Source organism: Pteropus medius, unplaced genomic scaffold, assembly GCF_902729225.1.
Source record: "Pteropus medius unplaced genomic scaffold, Ma_sr-lr_union100, whole genome shotgun sequence".
NCBI classification, from domain to species: domain Eukaryota; kingdom Metazoa; phylum Chordata; class Mammalia; order Chiroptera; family Pteropodidae; genus Pteropus; species Pteropus medius.
Window position 1 is genome coordinate 8,824,184 of NW_024342471.1, and position 18,889 is coordinate 8,843,072.

At 36.2% G+C, this 18,889-nt stretch overlaps 1 protein-coding gene across 3 annotated transcripts in view; it reads right to left on the reverse strand.

Annotated features, from left to right (window-relative positions):
- UQCC1 (ubiquinol-cytochrome c reductase complex assembly factor 1) overlaps positions 1–18,889 on the reverse strand; it is an 85,149-nt gene that overhangs the window by 46,963 nt on the left and 19,297 nt on the right. For 2 of the 3 annotated variants that reach the window (XM_039864162.1, XM_039864164.1), the window contains 2 exons: positions 13,224–13,296; positions 7,761–7,818 (listed from right to left, as the gene is read on the reverse strand). In XM_039864162.1, the coding sequence (XP_039720096.1) occupies positions 7,761–7,818; positions 13,224–13,296 (131 nt within the window). The remainder of the gene's footprint in view (positions 1–7,760; positions 7,819–13,223; positions 13,297–18,889) is intronic. The other variant, XM_039864163.1, reaches the window with a different exon arrangement.

Below are 18,889 nucleotides of genomic sequence, written 5' to 3' on the forward strand. Positions count from 1 at the left end.
ATCACATTAGAAATAGTGTGTCAGAAAAGACTGCCTAACTTGAGGCAAGCATAACTGCAACAACAAAAAGTAACTCCTGGCAGACTAACAGGAAAAGAAGCTAAAAATTTATTTAAAACAGACCCCCCAAAATAGTACAGCAACTCAGGTTCAACAGGGAGGGTAAATCTACCCAGTGCAATTCAAAGAAGACAGTTATCAGGACCTCCCGATTCATCCAGAAAATGTTAAAGTATGTTGGAAAGTAAAAAGAAAATGAGTGAAACAAATTCAAAATGGTAAACAAAAACAAAAAAGATTTAATGATCCTGGTACCCACTGCAAAACAAAGCTACCATTTGTCACAAACTGACCAAATGACAGTAAGGTTTGAGTCATTAACTATTCCATAACAACTGAGGATACTAGGTTTAAGTAAAAGAACAGAACTGTTCTTCAGCTCACATCATGGGAGCATTCCTCATAACAAATGCTTAAATGTTGAGAGGTCAAATAACATTTTGCTACTGATTCAACTTTGTAATTTCAGAGCTCTGTTCTGGAAGGGATTATAAAAGGAGGGAGGGGGTACCTTCTATGCTAAAACATAAAAATTTCCCTTAAGAATGCAAAATCAACTTTAAAAAGAGATAATCTGCTCAATTTTGCTATGAACCTAAAGCTGCTCTAAAAAATATAGTCTATTTTTTAAAATCTTTTTAAAAAGAGACAATCTAGATAAGGACAACAAAAATATTTTAAAATGAAAAGTGATTACCTGGAAGAAGTATATAAAAATAATAAAAGGCTGAGTGTTTAAAAAAGAGAAAGCTAATACAGCAATAATAAAAAAAATCTTCTATTAATTTAATTAAATGATTAATTTAATCATTATCAAGTATTTACTAAATACCCACTTTGAGTATAGATTTCATCTGCATGAACAACTGTTTAGGAGCAATTCCAGTTGCCCTATCAAGTTTGATGTTCTTAAACCTACAATTTATTATTGTGGTTTTAAGCTTCACAGTACTATCCTTGTCTCTCAGTGATTCCAGTGGCTCATAAATAATACTGATCTCTTTTACATATAAGGAAAGCAAATAACCCAGCTAGCAAAGTAAAAGAAAAAAAGGAGTGTTCAAGCCCTCGTTAGATGGCTGCCTAATATCCTTTAAAGGCACACAAAGAGATGGGAAAAGGGAAAAGAGAAGGAAGACTCACAGACTAGGAAACTTTTTAAAAAGGGTTAATAACGATATAAATTTTGCCTTATGGCAAATTATGATGATTACTACCATTTATTAAATCTTCTGAGACTTGTCACTGTAAAATGCATTTGCATTCACTGTCTCTTTCAATCTACCTATCTAATTACAACTGTCCCCATTTCACAGAAGATAAAACTGATGCTCTGAGGAAGCTGTAACAAGGTAGCATAGTAGAGAAGAGGGGAGCTGGAATAAAGCCTGAGATTCCCTCTCTTTCTCCCAAACCAGTGTCTCCCTAGGCAATGTCAGCATTGGCCGTTTCCCCCATTCTGTGACAGTACAGCTCTAAGAGCTGCTTCCTGCTGAATCAGACAAGGAGAAAGACAACAACACTGCCTGCGGAGTTCAAAAGAATGAGAGTTTCTAGCCATGCTTTCCTCCTCTCTACCTAAATCTGGTAGGGGAGAATTCTTGTTATTTCTGACGCTGACCTCCTGCCATGTACTACTGGCAGCTCTGAGCATCCTGTCTTGCTTGCTCTGTTTGGACCTTCTGACAACGCCAATTGTGTTTTGGCCTTATTTCTCTCTCATAGCAGTTTATAAGCTAGTCAGAGCAGATCTGATTTTCAATTAAAAAAAGACTAATGGGCACTCAGGCGGGTTTGTCACTCTAGTGGCTATGAAAGAATCCCAATGGGGACTTTCACATAGCTTGTTTCCCTTACTCTACCACCAGCTGAGGCCAAGAAAGCAGAAACTACATGGCCACATTCAAGCCTCAGCAGTGTGCTAATGAATGAGTTTATTTATTTGTGAGCTGGCACTCTAATCCTTTCCCGGGGCTGTGTACATGGCTATCTCCATCTGGTTTCCTAAACTCCCTCCCAACGAAGCCTTACTTTTATGTGGGCAGCATGGGGGCCATAGGACAGTCTGTGGGCAAACAGACAAGCGGGGTGAGGCATTTCCTGAAGCCATCTTACCTGACAAGTGAGCTTTCTCCAAGAGCTACATCTGGCTTGCAGCCTGCCTGTCAAATCTACTATAAAGAACAAGCTCCTGGGTAGCAGGTACTGGTGCTGCTAGGTTATGCAATGTTAGTAAAATGATGTTGCATAGGCCTTTGGTTTGGGCAAAAAGCTTTATGTGTATGTGTTTGAACAGAGCAACTCCGGCTGGAGAAGGGAGAAAGAAGATGTGCACCCGGCCAGGGCTCACCATATATAGGTCTGGAGCTGCTGGAATCCAGCATGAGCTCGAAAGCCCTACAGCTACATCAAAACTGCTGTGGTGGTTTTAAAGAGCCCTCTTACAAAGGCTGGGAGTGTCTGCCAGAGCAGTTCTCTGGCTGGACTGAGACTGGAACCAGTCTGTTGTCCAACCCTTCCCACCTCCACTTTACTTCTCTTCTTTCCCAAAGGCTTCTTCCCCTAGGCTTATAAAAACATTTCGGTGTTTCCCCATCTTAAAATAATAACAAAATGCTTCCCCCTCTCCATCCTGTTTGTCCCTCTAGTTAGCATCCTCTCATCTTTCTCACTTGGAACATCTTTAAAAGTTTACAATTATTCTTCCCCTCTTAATAACTATTTAAGACCCCATGTCCTCTGGTTCTAGCCCCCAAAGGCCAATGCAACTGCTTTCCTTGACCATTCCCAGGAAGCCCCACTTCCCCTGTGCTCCTATTAAGATCTGTGTGTCTGCTAAACGTACTTATCACCCTGTACTGTTTTCAGGTTTACATGTCACCTCACCCAGGACAGACAGTGAGTGCCAAGAAACAGTTTCATATAGGTGGTGGTCAGAGCTATGCTGTTCATATTCAGAAGAAAAAAAAAACCATCCCCATGACCACCAAAAGGAACATTCCAATAGGAAGTAAAGTGTTGCAGAAAGAGCAGTTCATACAGTTAGCTTTGGATTTGAGTCTTGGATCCTCCATTACTGATAAAGGGGCCTGTGACAAATCCCTTAAAATTGCCCAAACTGTCTCCCCATTTGCAAAAGTGGAGGCTGGACTAGATCTGTGGTATTCTGAGTTTCCACGAAGCTACATAAGGGTCCCTTACCAGTGAGCATGTTGTGAAGACCTGAAGTGAACAGGTCATTCTCACTTCTTCAACCCGGGTAGCAATCCTTTTATCTATTCATACATTGTGGCTGAGCATAAAATTTCATGTTCAAAAAAGACTCTGTTGGTAAAAAGATTGAAAACCACTAGGTACTTCTGCCTGGAATGCTTTTTCATCTATTAAAACTTGTAACACTAAAAAAATTCCAACTACATACATCTTACCACGCAGGGAGACTTAAGTAGGAGCATAGCTTTGCCACTCTCACCTGACCAACGGATATGGCCAGGACCCTTACAACTGCCACAGGAGTCAAGTCAGATCTGAGGCCATCGATTATTTTATGAACATTCATTGATGAAAACTAAAAGTAAGACATAGGGCTAAAGAGAAAAAAATATCTCATTTTCATATCTTTCTGAAGAGAATAAAAATAATTTTTGCTTTCAATAACCTCATCTACAAAAAAAGATTGAAACATACAAGATAAAATATAAAAATGTTATGTGATGAGAACTATGTAACAGGTATACAAAACACTAAAGGAACGCAGAAGAGGAACTAACTGTCTTCTGATATCTGAGTTGGATAATGAATGAAAAAATGGGAGTTCTTCAGGTGGAGAGAAAGAAGGCCTTCTAGAAAGAAGAAAACTTGAAAACTTTATGCAGAAGACTTGATATTTCTATTATATACTATTATATATATTATATAAAAAGTTTTGCTTTCTCTTGCAGAGAAAGGAGTGGTGGTGGTAGTGATGCCTAGAATGGCACCAGATGAAGTTAGTAAAGGCAGCATATTTGGAAGGATGTGAATGCCATGCTAAGAAACATACTTTATCCTGACAATGGAGAATATTAAGGAGTATGTGTGTGTGTGTACTGATCCAATTTGTATTCAGAAGTATTAAAAATAAATATTACTAGTGTTAATTGGCACAAGGAGAGGGAAGTTATGGGCCAAAGACCAGTTTTCAGGTACTATTGCTTATAATCCAGGGAAAAAGCAATTTAATGGGTGGCATCTTCAGTTTTTATTTAAAATGAATTCAAATGGAATAGAAAATATCAGAGATTATCTGATGTTGTAAGGATAAGTTTTACAAAACTTTTGTATCAGATATATGTGTGTGTTCTGGGTCACAAAGTAAAATGCATTTGTTTCTATGGATCATGGTTAAAAAACAGTTTGAGTTGGTGACCGGTGACTAACCAGATGAAGGGAATCAGGGAAAAGTCAAGGAAGACTTCCAGGTTTCTGGTGTGGCGCCTGAATAGATCACAACTTCACTGAGACCAAGACAGTGAACAGAAAAGGAAGAGGCCTGGTTTTATCAAGTCTGCGTGGGAACAGCAACCTCTCAGCATTTTTTCAGCAGCTACAGTTAATAATAATCTTGTTCAGCAAAGACAAAGGACATGCAGTCATTGCAGCTGCAAGATCACATGAATATACAACTGATAAAGGCCCTCTGGAGGGGTCCCAGTCCTAAATCCCAATACACAAAAAAACTTGGGAACAAGAAAAAGCAGACAGGATGAGAGAAAAATCAACACCTCCTCCAGGGAACTAACAGGATGTACAAAATCCTGCCCTATTCTAGGAGCCAACAGGGAGCCATCACATTTGGGAACCCAAGGAAGCTTTCTGGAAAGTCCACTGCCAGGGTATTCTGTTTATCAGGGTTTTTTTTGTTGTTTTTTTGCTTTTTGCTTTTTTTGGGGGGTGGGATTTTCACTACTATAATAACTGCTTTCTAAACCTCACCACCTTTCCTTCACACTACCACCTACCTACAGGAGGTATTTCAATCCCTGAACATCTCGGGCAAGTCTACTGAGTCCTGTAACATCCCTTGGTTACCCTCCTTGGTGCGTCAGGCTAACAGAAAAGGGCTAGAAGAACATTGCTTTTCAACAGACTTGGGGCGGAATCATTACTCCTCCTAATACCCCTGTGCCTTAGAAGAGAGAGTTCCCCATGTCATCCTGGAGGATCACAGCACAATTTGGCACCAAACACCTTTCTTGAGTGACCCTTCTCACTTCATTAGTCCACAAACCTGCCCCAGCCACTTCAGACAACTGGGCTGCCCTCAAATACTCCATATTCTTTTTTTTAAACTCCCTCTATTCTTTTATTGCAGTAAAATATATGGAACATGAACTTTGCCATTTTAAGTGTACAATTTAGTGGCATTAATTATATCCATAATGTTATGCAACCATCACCACTATCTATTTTTAAAACTTTTCATCACACCAAAAAATTCCTTAACCATTAACCAATAACTCCCCATTCCCATTTCCTCTCAGCCGCTATCTACTTTGTCTCTATGAATTTGCTAATTCTAGATACTGCATATAAGTGGAATGATATAATAATTGTCCTTTAGTGTCTGGCTTATTTTACTTTCCATGTTCTTGTACATAATCTATATTTTGCTCCTGATACTCCCTCAACCTAAAATGCCCTCCTTTTCTCTGACAGAAATTCTCCTCACTCTTCATGGTGTATCTTAAATGTCACCTCTACCACAGAGCTACTCTTTATTCAATATTCCGCCTGCCCACCCGCCACCAAATTTGGATTTAGTCACACCTCCTTGTGTTTCCATAGTTTGTGCCATGGGCACAGCAGTTCTTTCACTGCCATTTATTACAGGCAATTGTACTTCATGTTTGTTTGCCACTAGACCAAGTTTTCTGAGGGTGCACGCCACGTCATATCCTTCTCTTCAACGCCCACAGTCCTTAACACACAGAAGGTCCTCAATATGAGTTTGCTGATTCAAATTGAAAAGTTACCGATTCATTCCATCAAAGCCCACAGATCATGAGATATAAGGGAGGCAGGGTGGAGGGGAGATAAAAGGTAAATGTAAAGCAGACAGCCTCCCCCTCCCACCTAACTGGTGGTGGTACTCCCCACTCCTCTGAGAAATTAAACCTACCTCAGCAAGGAAGACGCGACAGACATGTTTGGAAATGGTGGCCAACTTGAAAGAACTACAAGTAGTTTCAAGGTTCTTCCAGCTGCTATTAGTCAGGTATTGACCTTGGGATGTGGTCACAGGGATTATATATTTTATTTTGCCATCCACTCCCTCTAACACTCTGATACCTCTAACTACATGGGCAATAAAGAGTCTTTCATACAGGCTCTGAATATTATCTTTGAGCTCCTTTGGGAATAGCCTAGCCTCCTCTCAACCCTCCCACCTTTCCAGTGAGTAATTCTACAATGCTCCCTCTGCAGTCTTTCCCTCTTGAAAAAAGGTGTTCTCTCAGTATATTCAGTTTCCCCCTCTGAAGCCTTCCTAACTTTCACCTTTGAGACAGAAGGTAGTTTGCCTTTTCATCTGCCTGACTAAAAGACACGGTACATTTCAAATAAGTAGAACTAGTAAAGCTTTTGATAGTTGTGGCTTCCTCTGTGATCCCATAAGCACTACTTACTCAGATTTATTATAGAACTTAGCCTTTCTGATTTATGACTAACCATTTTACATGTCTTATCTCCTTCACTAGACTGCATGCTTCTCAGATCGCTAGTACCCAGCCAACAGCCCAGGAGGATATATGCTCAATAAACTACCAACTTAGAAAAAAAATAACATAAAATGAACTACCACGTTAGGCCCCTTAGCCAATCTCGGTGACTAAATTCAGAAGGAATATTTCAGGGGTGATCAAAACCAAAAAGTCTTTATATAGTACTCAGTCCTGTGATGCAAAGCTCAGCTGAATGCAGCCTTACACAAGGGTCCTTTTGACAGGGCAACCCTTCCCCACGTTCTTCGGATACTATGGTCAAAGTAGCAAACTTAGTTCTCCAGAATTTACTTTCCCAAGATCTGGCAGTTCAATAAATACATTCCCCAGCCCCCACTTCAATGTCTTTCCTATATCCTTCTGACCTTTAATACTTGGTAACATTAGATGAAAAATTAATTTTTTTTGGCTACTCATTTTGCAGCTGAAGAAAAAATATACTGTTTAAGGTGTTAAATATTTTTACATGCAACAAATCTGGCATAAATCTAACCTGTATGCACATTTTAGAGGTACAGGCGTAAATGTCAGTGCTATAATTTGTTATAGGTTTCTGATGACCAGCAATGAAAATGACCACGGATTCTCACAATTCAAACCACTTTTACGTAAATGTGAACTTTCCTAAAACAGCCAGAGGAGAGAACTTTCCATCCAAGTTCATAGAGTCTCTCAGAGATACTGATAGCATTGTTCACTGAGTTAGGGGTTCTTTGGGAAAAATCTACAAATATCAGTTTCTTTCTGGGACTAAGCTTTGACCTTTAATAAAAATGTGCTTTAAAACACCAATTATTAAAATGAAAGGAGCAGTTTTTAATGCCTGAACAACTGCCATTTCATATAATCAGCCCTGCTGAAGGCCATACATTGCAAGTCAGCAGTGTTTAAAAAAAAAAAAAAAAAAATTTGATGACTTCACTTTCATTGCTCACTTACCAGACATGAAGAAGAGTTATAAGAAACCATGAATTGAATGTATCAGGCATCTGACACCCTAGAAGATAATAATAAAATATAAATATGTGTGGGTTTAGAAGAGAATATTGACTATTTTAAATATTGGTAGGAATTTGTTCAACTAAAATATATGGCAGTTACAGTACTCTGGCTATGCTATCAGAATGAGCCAGTGGGATCACAGTGCAAGACCACAAGTTGAAAGAGCAGTGAATGCAGTGAGACAACCAGCCTTCTAGTTCCAGCCCTGTTGTCACCTTGCTGTGCAGCCCTGGGCAAATCAATTCTCTTTTCTGAGCCTCAGTTTTCTCACTTTGTTTAATACGGCCTAGGTGATCTCTATGGATCCTTCCAACTTCTGTGCAATTCAATGTTATTTTGCCTTCTTGGTCTCAAATTCTTCTAGAAAGCTAGGCAGACATCACTTTGCCTCCTCCACTTAAGTATATGCTTTTTTCATTTGAGTCTCACTGAGAAGTCTAAATTTTCTAGTCACTTTTTCCTGTCTTCTTTCCTTAAGGTGATCCAGTGTGCTACAAACATGGGTGTACTGAATGATCCACCCAAAATAAATGACCAGGAGAAAGAAGTGGGGCCCTAGGGAGCTGTAGCTGAATAAAAAAGCAGATCATTTCTTTTAAAAGGACTGTTTATCACCTCCAAGAAAGACAAAACTCGGCAGGAATTCTCCTTGGTTTAAGATACCAAAAATCAGGTCAGTTCTTAGACATTCAAGTCTCTTAATTCTGAGCTCTAGGAAATGCCTTTAGCTGGATGAGGGGTCACCCACTGCATGTATTCTTATTACATGACAGGGAGAAAAGCTGGAGCAAGAGGATAGAGAAAAAAGACAATCAGTGAGCAGAATCTATCCTTTGGAGCAATGACTCAAGAAAGAAATGTATTTTCTACCTTTCAGCAAACAATTAAGTATACATTGTACTAAATGATAACAAATAAGGGCCATTAGGAGAGAAAACAGAGCAGGACCCTTGTGAAGTATACTAACAACACAAATAATAATAATAAAGAGTTATAATGCATTGCAGAGTTACTATGTAGCAGATATTACAATAGGTGCTTTACATGCATTGTCCTCCCAACAGTCCCACAAAGTGGGTATGGATATTATCCCCATTTGACAGGTGAGAAACGAACTCTTAGAGAGGTCAAGCTAATTACCCAAGGTCACAAAGTTATGAAATGCGACATGTGGGATCAAATTCAGATTGCTTGATTCCAGAAACTGTGGTCTTAACTGCTAACTGCCTAATACTAGTAGCAGAAGCTAACACTCACTAAGGGCCCAAACTTCATGCCAGGTCCACTGCTATTCATGTCAATACGTTACTTCACTTAATCCTCACTTTAACCCTGAAGGGAGGCATTATAATCCGCATTCTAAAGATGAGGAAATGGGCTCGAAAAGGCTAAGTAACTTGCGGGCAGCCACAATATTAACAAGCTAGTGGCTGGGCTGAGGTTTAAGTCCAGGTCTGTCACAAAGTGACACCAAAATATGCTGGTGAGCTTATTGGGAGGTGCCCAGCAGATGTCAAGTGGACTTCCTCTTGGAGCCCAGCAGGAGGGAGGTGAAGGCTGGCCTGGCTGGCCATACAGCCATTAAGACACATGCCATCTGAGAGTGGGCCAACCACCCTCCACCTAGAACAAGAATAGCTATGAGAAACTCTCAAGCCCAGATCTGAAGTTGGGTCTTTTTTGGATGCTAGAACAAAACATTAAAAAGAAAAGTTTTCTTGGAAGTCTGTCTCAATCTGGAAAATGAAATTTGGCTGCTTCTAAAGGACAATCTGTTCAATTGCTACCTCTACATCAAAGCTTCTCAGCAGCCTCCAGGAGCCTTTCCAATTTTCTCAGAGAGGGAATCAGTTCTTGGGCTGGAAAGCACAGACAGACAGACAGGCCAGCAACTGGACTTGGGTCACAATTTTCCCTTCTAGGGGTCGGCTCAGTGCTGAGAATGGGAAAAAAGCTGGCATATGGTTGACTCCCTGTACCCACTGGGGTCAAAACAGAAACTCAGTGTAAAGTCCTAAAAAACAAGACCACTAAAATGTCTGACTGCGAGCAACACAAAAACAAAGAAAATTCTTTAGCTCAATGAAATGTATTTAAACACTTCAAAGTTAAAGGCTGCTGTAGAGTCTTTTGCCATAATCACTCTTGCTCCAATACATAATCAGTGCATTATTTTCTGAGGCTAGGTAGTTTCTTCCTCAACATCAAGTTGGATGAAATTAAATAATTCATTACCGCGAGGGGGTGGCAGTATTAGCACAATTGTTTATTTAATGCAGGCTCTGGGGTCAGATTGCCTGATTCAAAAGTGTGACTACCTCTCACTCACTACATGACTCTGAGTAAAGTTACTTAGCCTCTCAGTGCCTCAGTTTTCTTCTCTGTAAAAATAGGGATAGCAAGAGAACCTACCTTACAGGACTTTTGTGAGGATTAAATAAGGCCTGTAAAATGTTTAGCAAAATGGTTAGTATTTAGTAGGTACTCAATAAATATTCACTATTGTTTTTCAGTAAGTTATTTAAATTCTAAGGTTTAAATTATCTTTGAAAAAGCTCATTAATTATTTAAGACTATCAATGAACTTCAATCCCTGACTCAGAACTTATTCATTAAGGAACTTCTCTCAAAGTATTGTCTCTTAAGGGCTAACGACAAAGTAGTCTGCAGACAACAGTATGAAATTAAACACAAACTTTACTGACTGGCCACCTCTGATCTAAAATGCTCTTCATAATAGAACTGTCTCCAAAAGATCAGTTAGCAAAGCACTGCATGCTCACAGATGGTGCCCTCATTTATGCACAACAATAGGCTGCTAAGGTATCTAACCAGTCTGAATCCTCCAATATCTAGTACTCTGAATCAAAACCTTTGAACATTTTGGCTCTGAGATGACAAGAGTCTACTTTGGCATTTTATGGGGGCCTATCCAAGAGGCCGATAGGCATATTGTTTACACATAAGCACACTGAGAGTAAACAATTCATTCTTATACAATCTTCATGCAACAGCGCTGGTCTCACTTATCTTGGACAGATGAATGACACTGGCGAGCTACCTGAGGCTCTCCATCCTTTCTAAAAATTACTGACCTCTCAGGACTCTAATAAAAGTCAAGCCCTAAAATACCAAAATCCAGGGGACGAATGGCCATTCTAATAAAAGTGTAATCTTGGGAAGCAAAATATATATGCATATATATATATATACATATATATATGTATATATATACATATATATATACGTATACATATATATACACGTATATGTATATATATATGTGTATATATATATATGTGTGTATATATATATATATATATGCTGTTCTTTTATCCTAAACCTGTCTGGCCTACTCTTTAGAATCTATGATGCAAAAAAGTCAGTCTCATTATTTTTTAGATATTCTTTATCTGCCTCCAATTGGTACTTTTCAGACTGGCTCCCTTTTTTATTCACTAGCCACAGTTTGGAACCACTTTGGTTTGATTTTAAAGTTTAATCTACCCACAAATGACAAAACGGATCACAATGGAGCATAATACAAATGAACATTCTATGGGTCTGAAAAGCAATTCTCAAACTGAGTCTTAAAAAAAACCTGAAGTAAGAGTGGTGTCACCGAAAAATGTACTGCCTCCCTAGTTAACTACTTCAAAGGGCAAAGCTAGGACAAAGCTCATTGAGATGTATACACTTTCATATATATATAAACATCAGTTTACTATACTAATAGAACATCTCGTAGGTATTTCTCATTTAAGTACAATAAAATAGAAAAATATTAAGATGATTACTACTAATTGGTGGTTACATTCACAAACAAACATTATGTTATAGTGGAAAATTCCTAGATTTTAAACCAAATGACATAGGATCAAGGCTTGGACTAAGCAACTCTGGGCAAGTCACTTAGTTTCTAAGTTTCAACTGTTTCTCAAAACAAAACAAAACAAAAATTAAAACAAGATTATATACCCTTCCTATCCCACAAGGTTTTTTAACTCCTAAATGAGCAAAATATAAAAGCATACCATGTAAATGTAAATTATTAGTATATAATGGTATATTTTTTATAAGTAGTTTATAACAGATAAGTTGAAACATTATAATATGTTAATTTAAATATATAATAGTCTCATTATTTAATACTGTATTATCAGCTCAAGAATCTTTAACAATGAGGACTGGCTAAGACAAAGATAGCTAGTAAACATCTTTTCAAAATAATTATAATAAATTTCTGAGTTATTTATTGAATCAAATATAGATGTCTGAAGATGTGGTTTTAAAAACATCTGACGAAAAATACTTAAGCACCTGGATTTAAGAAACTACTTAAGAAAAATACAGCTTCTCACATTAATAATTTCATTAGGTAGAGAAAGAATTTTTTCTCCTTTCAGATTAATTTTTCTTAAAATGAGAAATTGTTAGAAATTAAAAACCAGGAAAGTTTTCTTGCTTTACTATCAATCAATAAGAAATTTGGATTACAACTCAGTATGATATTTTAAGTTTCTAATACATCAATCTGCTGATATTGTAAAATAAACAAAACTCGCATTTGGTTTTAAAAAAACAAAATAGTTATTAAATAATTGAACTGCATCTAGCTTTCTTCATTGTTGTTAATATAATTATGTATAAATATTTGCTGTCCATGAAAAATACCAGATATACATAGTTAGGTGTTTGTTGCTTTGAGGATAATGGCTGTAACCACAGACATGCATAGCACACATTTCCTTCCAAAATCTGTGGAACTAGAAATGGCTTAAACTTTCCCAACGACTTTAAAAGTACCTGCTTAATTAACTTTAACTACAGTTAACACCATCAAAATGAATACTGTATTGATACAATCAAAGGTTAATGGTAGTCTAAACCAGTAAAATTCTTTTGGAAAGCAATTTATCAATGGGATTTGAATTGTAAAATTATATATGCGTTTTGACCTAATAGTCCTTCAACAGAAAGGGAAAAAAATCATGAGGCATATTCCAGATTAACTAAAACAATTAAAAACAAGAAATAAAAGAGAACCGACTAAAAATTCACATCAAAATCCTAAGTAAAACATCCAGAATATAAAACAGGATATGTTTACATGAGTATTCTTGTGCAAAAAGATGCATGTGAGGACAAGGGGGATAATAATGTCAAAGTACTAGACAAATTTTTCGGGATTTTTTTCAAACTTGTTAAAATGTTTTATAGGGTTCTTCTAGTCTATGTTTATTCTATTAAAAGAGAAAAGTAAGTAGCTTTTATAACACTTGGTGAAAGAAAAATAATTTTACTAGTGATTTTAAAAAAGTCTATCCTATTAGGACACAATCGTAAAAATAAAAAATAGATTCATTTTCCTTTTCAGAACTATCAAAAACAGTAACTTACTTAAAAAGAATTCCTCGAAGTCAGTTTTCTTCACACAGCTAGTATACATGCGCAGAGCCGCAATCTTAATCTTCTAGACAAAGAAAATAAAATGAAACTCAAGACATGACCAAGGGGATGTTCTACTGCCACTAGATGAAGGTCACAGAACCTTATATTTCTTCAACTAGAAGGAAGGGTCCAAATGAGTCTCTAGGCAATTTAATAGCTAAACCAACACGGATATTTCTATTATTAAAGCTAGTCATTCATACAGACTTCACACAAGTTTCACATTTTGGGACTTTAGCATGAAAATGTCAAAAAGGTTTTTCCAATATTTAAATAAAATCTCTCCTTTAATTCAAGCCCATTTCACCTCATGTAAACCTCTAAACCAATGTTCAGTATCATCCACATAGTTCTTTATAATCTGAAACCTTTTATATTAAAAAAATTACCCATTCTCTCATCCATAAAAAAGAATGAAATCTTGCCATCTGCAACAAGATGGATGGCACTAGAGAGTATCATTCTAAGTAAAATAAGTCAGAGAATATGTTTTCACCATATGTTTTCACTTATATGTGGTTCTAAAAAAACAAAAGAAACAAACCAACAAAACAGAAACGAATTCATAGATACAGAGAACATTTTGATGGTGGCCAGATGGGAGGAGGTTTGGTGGGGGGGTGAGTATAAAAGGGGAAGGGATTAAGACGTACAAATTGGTAGTTACAAAACAGTCATGGGGACATTAAGTACAGCATAGAAAATATAGCCAATAATATTGTAAAAACTATGTATGGTGTCAGATAGGTACTATATTTATTGGGGTGATCACTTTGTAAGTTATATAAATGTCTAATCACTAATTGTTGTATACCTGAACCTAATACAATATTGTATATCAACTATAACTGATGAGATAAAAATATTTTTTAAAAATGAAAAAAAAATTACCTGTTCTGACCAAAATCAAACAAACAAAAACCTAAACCTTCAATCTTTCCTCAGAGGCACATCTATTCCGTAGCTTTTTTTTTTCCCTTGGGGTAGAGGTAATTTTTTTTCTGTATTTCCTAGTTTTATAGTTAGCTGATTAACAGAAGACTGTGTTTATAAGTAAGAGTTTCTAATGAATGTATAATATAGAAGGATTGACCTTTTACTATTTTCCAAAGCACGAAGAATTCTCTTAGAATTTTGACATAAGTGGTGGTTTTAATTTATTCACTGAACTATATACTTAAGATTTGTGTATTTTAGTATATGTACATTATGCCTTAATGAAAGTAAATCTAAAAATAAAAAATAACTTCTTTTAAGAGTTGAATTGTAGGTCTGAAGACCAACTCAGTGCTAAGTGAACAGGTATTTCCAAGGACTTTCAAAATATTTCCTTAAAGATACAATTTAATAAATTAGTACAGCAACAAAAGGCTTGTAGCAGCTTATTTCTTTAGAAAATGACAGAGAAAATTACAAACTTAAATATGCACAGACTAAAAAAAATATGCACAAGAGTGAGAATGACATAGCAACTGAAGAAAAACCAATCTAGAATTTTAGTAGAGGTATGTTACTAAGGTTCGAGGTCACCAAGGATATGTTATATTCGATACTATATAATGTTCATATTTTTCTATATTCTAGTCTACTCTGATGGGCATTAACATTCATAATAAATTAAGGAAGAATTATATCTCTGATTATAATTAGGATTTTCTTATTTGCTAATTTGAGGCCTGTCATGATATAATGGCTTTTAGTCTACAGCTCATAGATATACCTATAAGGGGAGTAAATCAGTATTGGAAGCCCACAATTAAACAAAACCATGGTAAGACACTAGAAAAAAAGAGCAAATCAAACCTAAAAGCAAGCAGAAAGAATGATACACTAAAGACTAAGAGCAGAAATCTATAAAACTGAAATTAATAAAATTGATAAAACTTTAGTCAGACTGATAAAGACACACAACAGAAAAGATACAAATTACCAATATCAGGAATCAGATAGGACATCACTACAAATCCTAAATATATTAATAGGATAATAAGGGAATATTATGAAAAATTTTAGGCCAATAAGTTTGAGTACCTAGATGAAATAGATAAATTCCTTGAAAGACACAAACTACCAAAGTTCACTAAAATAAAAAAGTAAGATGAATAGTCCTGTATCTATTAAAGAAATTGGATTTGTGGTTTAAAACCTTTCCACAAGAAAACTCTAGGCTCAAAGGCATTACAGAATTCTACCAAACATCTATACAAATTCCTCCAGAAAACAAGAGGAAAGAACACTTCCCAGCTCACTCTGAGACCAACATTACCCTGATATCAAAATCAAAGTCATTAGAAGAAAATAAAACTATAGAACCAGAGCCTTCATGAGTATAGATATAAAAATCCTTAACGAAATATTAAATCAAATTTATCAATATTTAAATAAGACGCTATATCATGATCAAGTGGGATTTATCCCAGGAATGCAAGGTTGATTCAACATTTACAAATCAATCACTGCAATTCACCATATCAGTAGGCTAAAAAAAACAAGCCTGTTTAACTTTGTTAACACCTGCAGGTTCTTATGAGGATGTGACACATTTTGGGAAGCACTGATTTGTACCATCACCAAACTAATGATATCCTAATGATATCATTATCCTAATACTTCAGGCTTGACAGGCCTGTTCCTATCCATGAGAAGGGGTTCAGGAGATCTATAAACTCTTCGCTTCACTTGACAAATAATTTATTGAGTATCTAACTAAGTTCCTGGCATTGATTGGATGCTGAGAACAAAACAGTACACACAAAGCAGTCAAAAACTCCTGCTTTCATGGAGCTTACGGCCTAGTTCAACTATAGACACATTTTTAATTTTAAGTAAAATTCTAATGGCCTATTTCTTGATTTTTTTTTTTTAACCCTGTAGTTTCCTTCAGATTCTTTATATAGAGTCCTCCAAGTTCATAATCACCCTGCCTGAGAAAAGGCAGACTTGCCTCCAGGCCCAAATCTTTCCTTCAGAAGGTGGTTTTCCCCCACAACATGTTCATGAAGAAAGCATTCATTACAAATAATGAAGACTTCACCAGATTGGCCAGTATATTTATACAGTGCTCATACTGTGGCAATCAGCAGCATTTTATAGTTCTTCACTTTTCCTACAGCGAAGCCAAGCCTTTATACTTGGGTGAGCCATTTTCCTGGACAAATCTCTAAAGCAAGTCCCTTAAGACCATCACACAGGGACTGGAAATAACAACTTAGGGAAAGAACCTCTTCAAGATTCACGTGTTAATATAAGTTAAGGAAGTAGGTGGACTAAATTTCCATCTAGTCAATATGTACAAATTGTTTTGATCCTCAGATGACTTCATGTTTTTTTCATTATAACTTTGGAAGATTTCATCAGTCTACCTGACTAAAACAAAAGCACCTAAGATAGCTTTAGGAAATGAAAATCACTTCTCCCACTAACTGATGCATTTTGTACCATCCTACAAGATGAAAAACCAATCTAGTAAAAGGCCTGCAGTAAGAGAAGGAGCTTTGAAGTCATTTGAACCTTCTATTCTGTACTAGAATTCCTTCTACAGCATTCTTGACTCATGGTCAACCATCTGGGCCTCTATTCAAACAAGTCTAGTAACTTTGTGACGCTACCTACCCCACTGAAGGACAATTCTTGTTAGGTTTTTGTTTACTGAACTTAAATCTGTTTCATGTAACATTAAACAACATCCACCCACTGGAATACTTCATATTAAGTCTCTTCATTTTTTTTTTTTTTACATTTGCCCCTCAAATACCTGAGAAGCATCATGTCTTCTATTTTCCAGGCTAAGCATCCCTGTTTTCTTCAACTATTCTTCATTCAACATGGTTTCTAAAGCCTTCGCAAGGCTCAGTGTCTACTTCTGAATGCATTCCAGTTCATCAGTGTCCTTCAGAACTGGAATAATTTTTTGGCTTAACAATAATCTGGATTCTGCCTCTTTTATGACACATGGCTGAATCTAGTAAATGTTGTCCTTGTCTTACCTGATACTACTACGTAAAGATAATGAAAAAGAATGGTTATTTCAGGATACTCAGAAAGGTAAGGAAAAGCTACATTTAAATTCCTAAATATGAATCTAGAAGAAAAATGGAACTCCACATGAAAACTTTACAGAAAAAGATGAGGGAAAGATAGTTTATACTGATGGTGTGTGGAGAGACAAGCAGGAATTTTACAATCTAGTCAAAGACATGTAAAACACAAAACTCAAAGAATCTTGCCAGTGCAATCCTAAACAAATGTCTAATCATAGATTTCTGAGTCAGCATTTGATGAAAAGGGCTCACTAATCTTTCAAAATGGAGAGTTATACCTACATTTTCCCACTTAAATTATGCTATAATGTAGTATTCTGATGTTTCAATGTCATGAATTAAAAAATGAGGATTATAGAGAGTAGACACTGCTGCATTACAAATGATTTTTAAAATGCAAATATTAGAGACTTAGTTGAAGGCACAAAGGAATCAAGAAAAATCAGAGGCTAACTTAAGCTAAAACAGTGAAGAAATTTTCTGGTAATTTTGTAATCCTCCAAATGGTAGCCAACTTCCCCTCTGGAATCATAAAAAACAGACAAGACAAAGCATATAGTAGCAACCAAGTGAAACCCAACCATTAAGAAATGAATAAAACAGTAAATTTTTTTCTCTTTTCCTTCTTTCTACTCTCATTTCCCTTTTCTTTTAATTTCAAATTTTCAAGCAAAACACATATTTTAAGTTTTTACTTATTCTATTTATTTTCTATTTACTTATTTATTTTTACACCTACAGTACCTGGTCTTCCTAGGCGGTCTCCCATTCAAGTACTTACCAGGCCCAACCCTGCTTAGCTTCCAAGATCAGAGCTTGTTCAGGGTGGCATGGCCCTAGACCATATTTTAAGTTTTTAAAACCAAATGCCATAATCACAACCATTTTCTTATAGAACTGATTCTAGTTAACATTATCAAATACACCAATGATTATCAATTGTCAAAGAATTAAGATGAAAAAGATAACTTTAATAAACATAACTAATATGTCTTTAATGATTAAGAAGGCACTTCATAACATTTAAGGTCTCAAGAACATCATCATTACCTACTATGTGTGTTATTTTCTATAATTTTCATAGCCCCTTACAAACAAAATGCTTGTGGAATCACTGTTCACTTTTCAGAATTTATATAAAGGGGAGATTACAGAGAAAAGCCTATATCTGTGATAGTGAGAATTGTTAGGAAGAGAATCAGACATTCTAAGAAGAAACTAAAAGTAGAAGTCTAATAAAAGTGAAATTCTCATTTGATTTCAACTCTTTAAAATGGTATAATTGGCATTATTTGGTCATTTGGGACAAAGCTATAATGTTTTCTAGAAAAGTCTTCCCTACTTTGTGTTGGTTTGCTTCGATTAATATATAACTTATGACTGATTAGGCTTATCTAACATTATAGCAACCTTAAAAGGTACTTTTGCCATATGGTAGAAAAAACTGTTAATACTAAGAGATAAGAGGAATGAGTAAACTTGAATGGCCAATGTTTTATTACTTTAATTGGTTGAGGCATTTTAAGCAATGCCTCTTACCAATTACTTTAATTGGTAAGAGGCATTGCTTAAAAA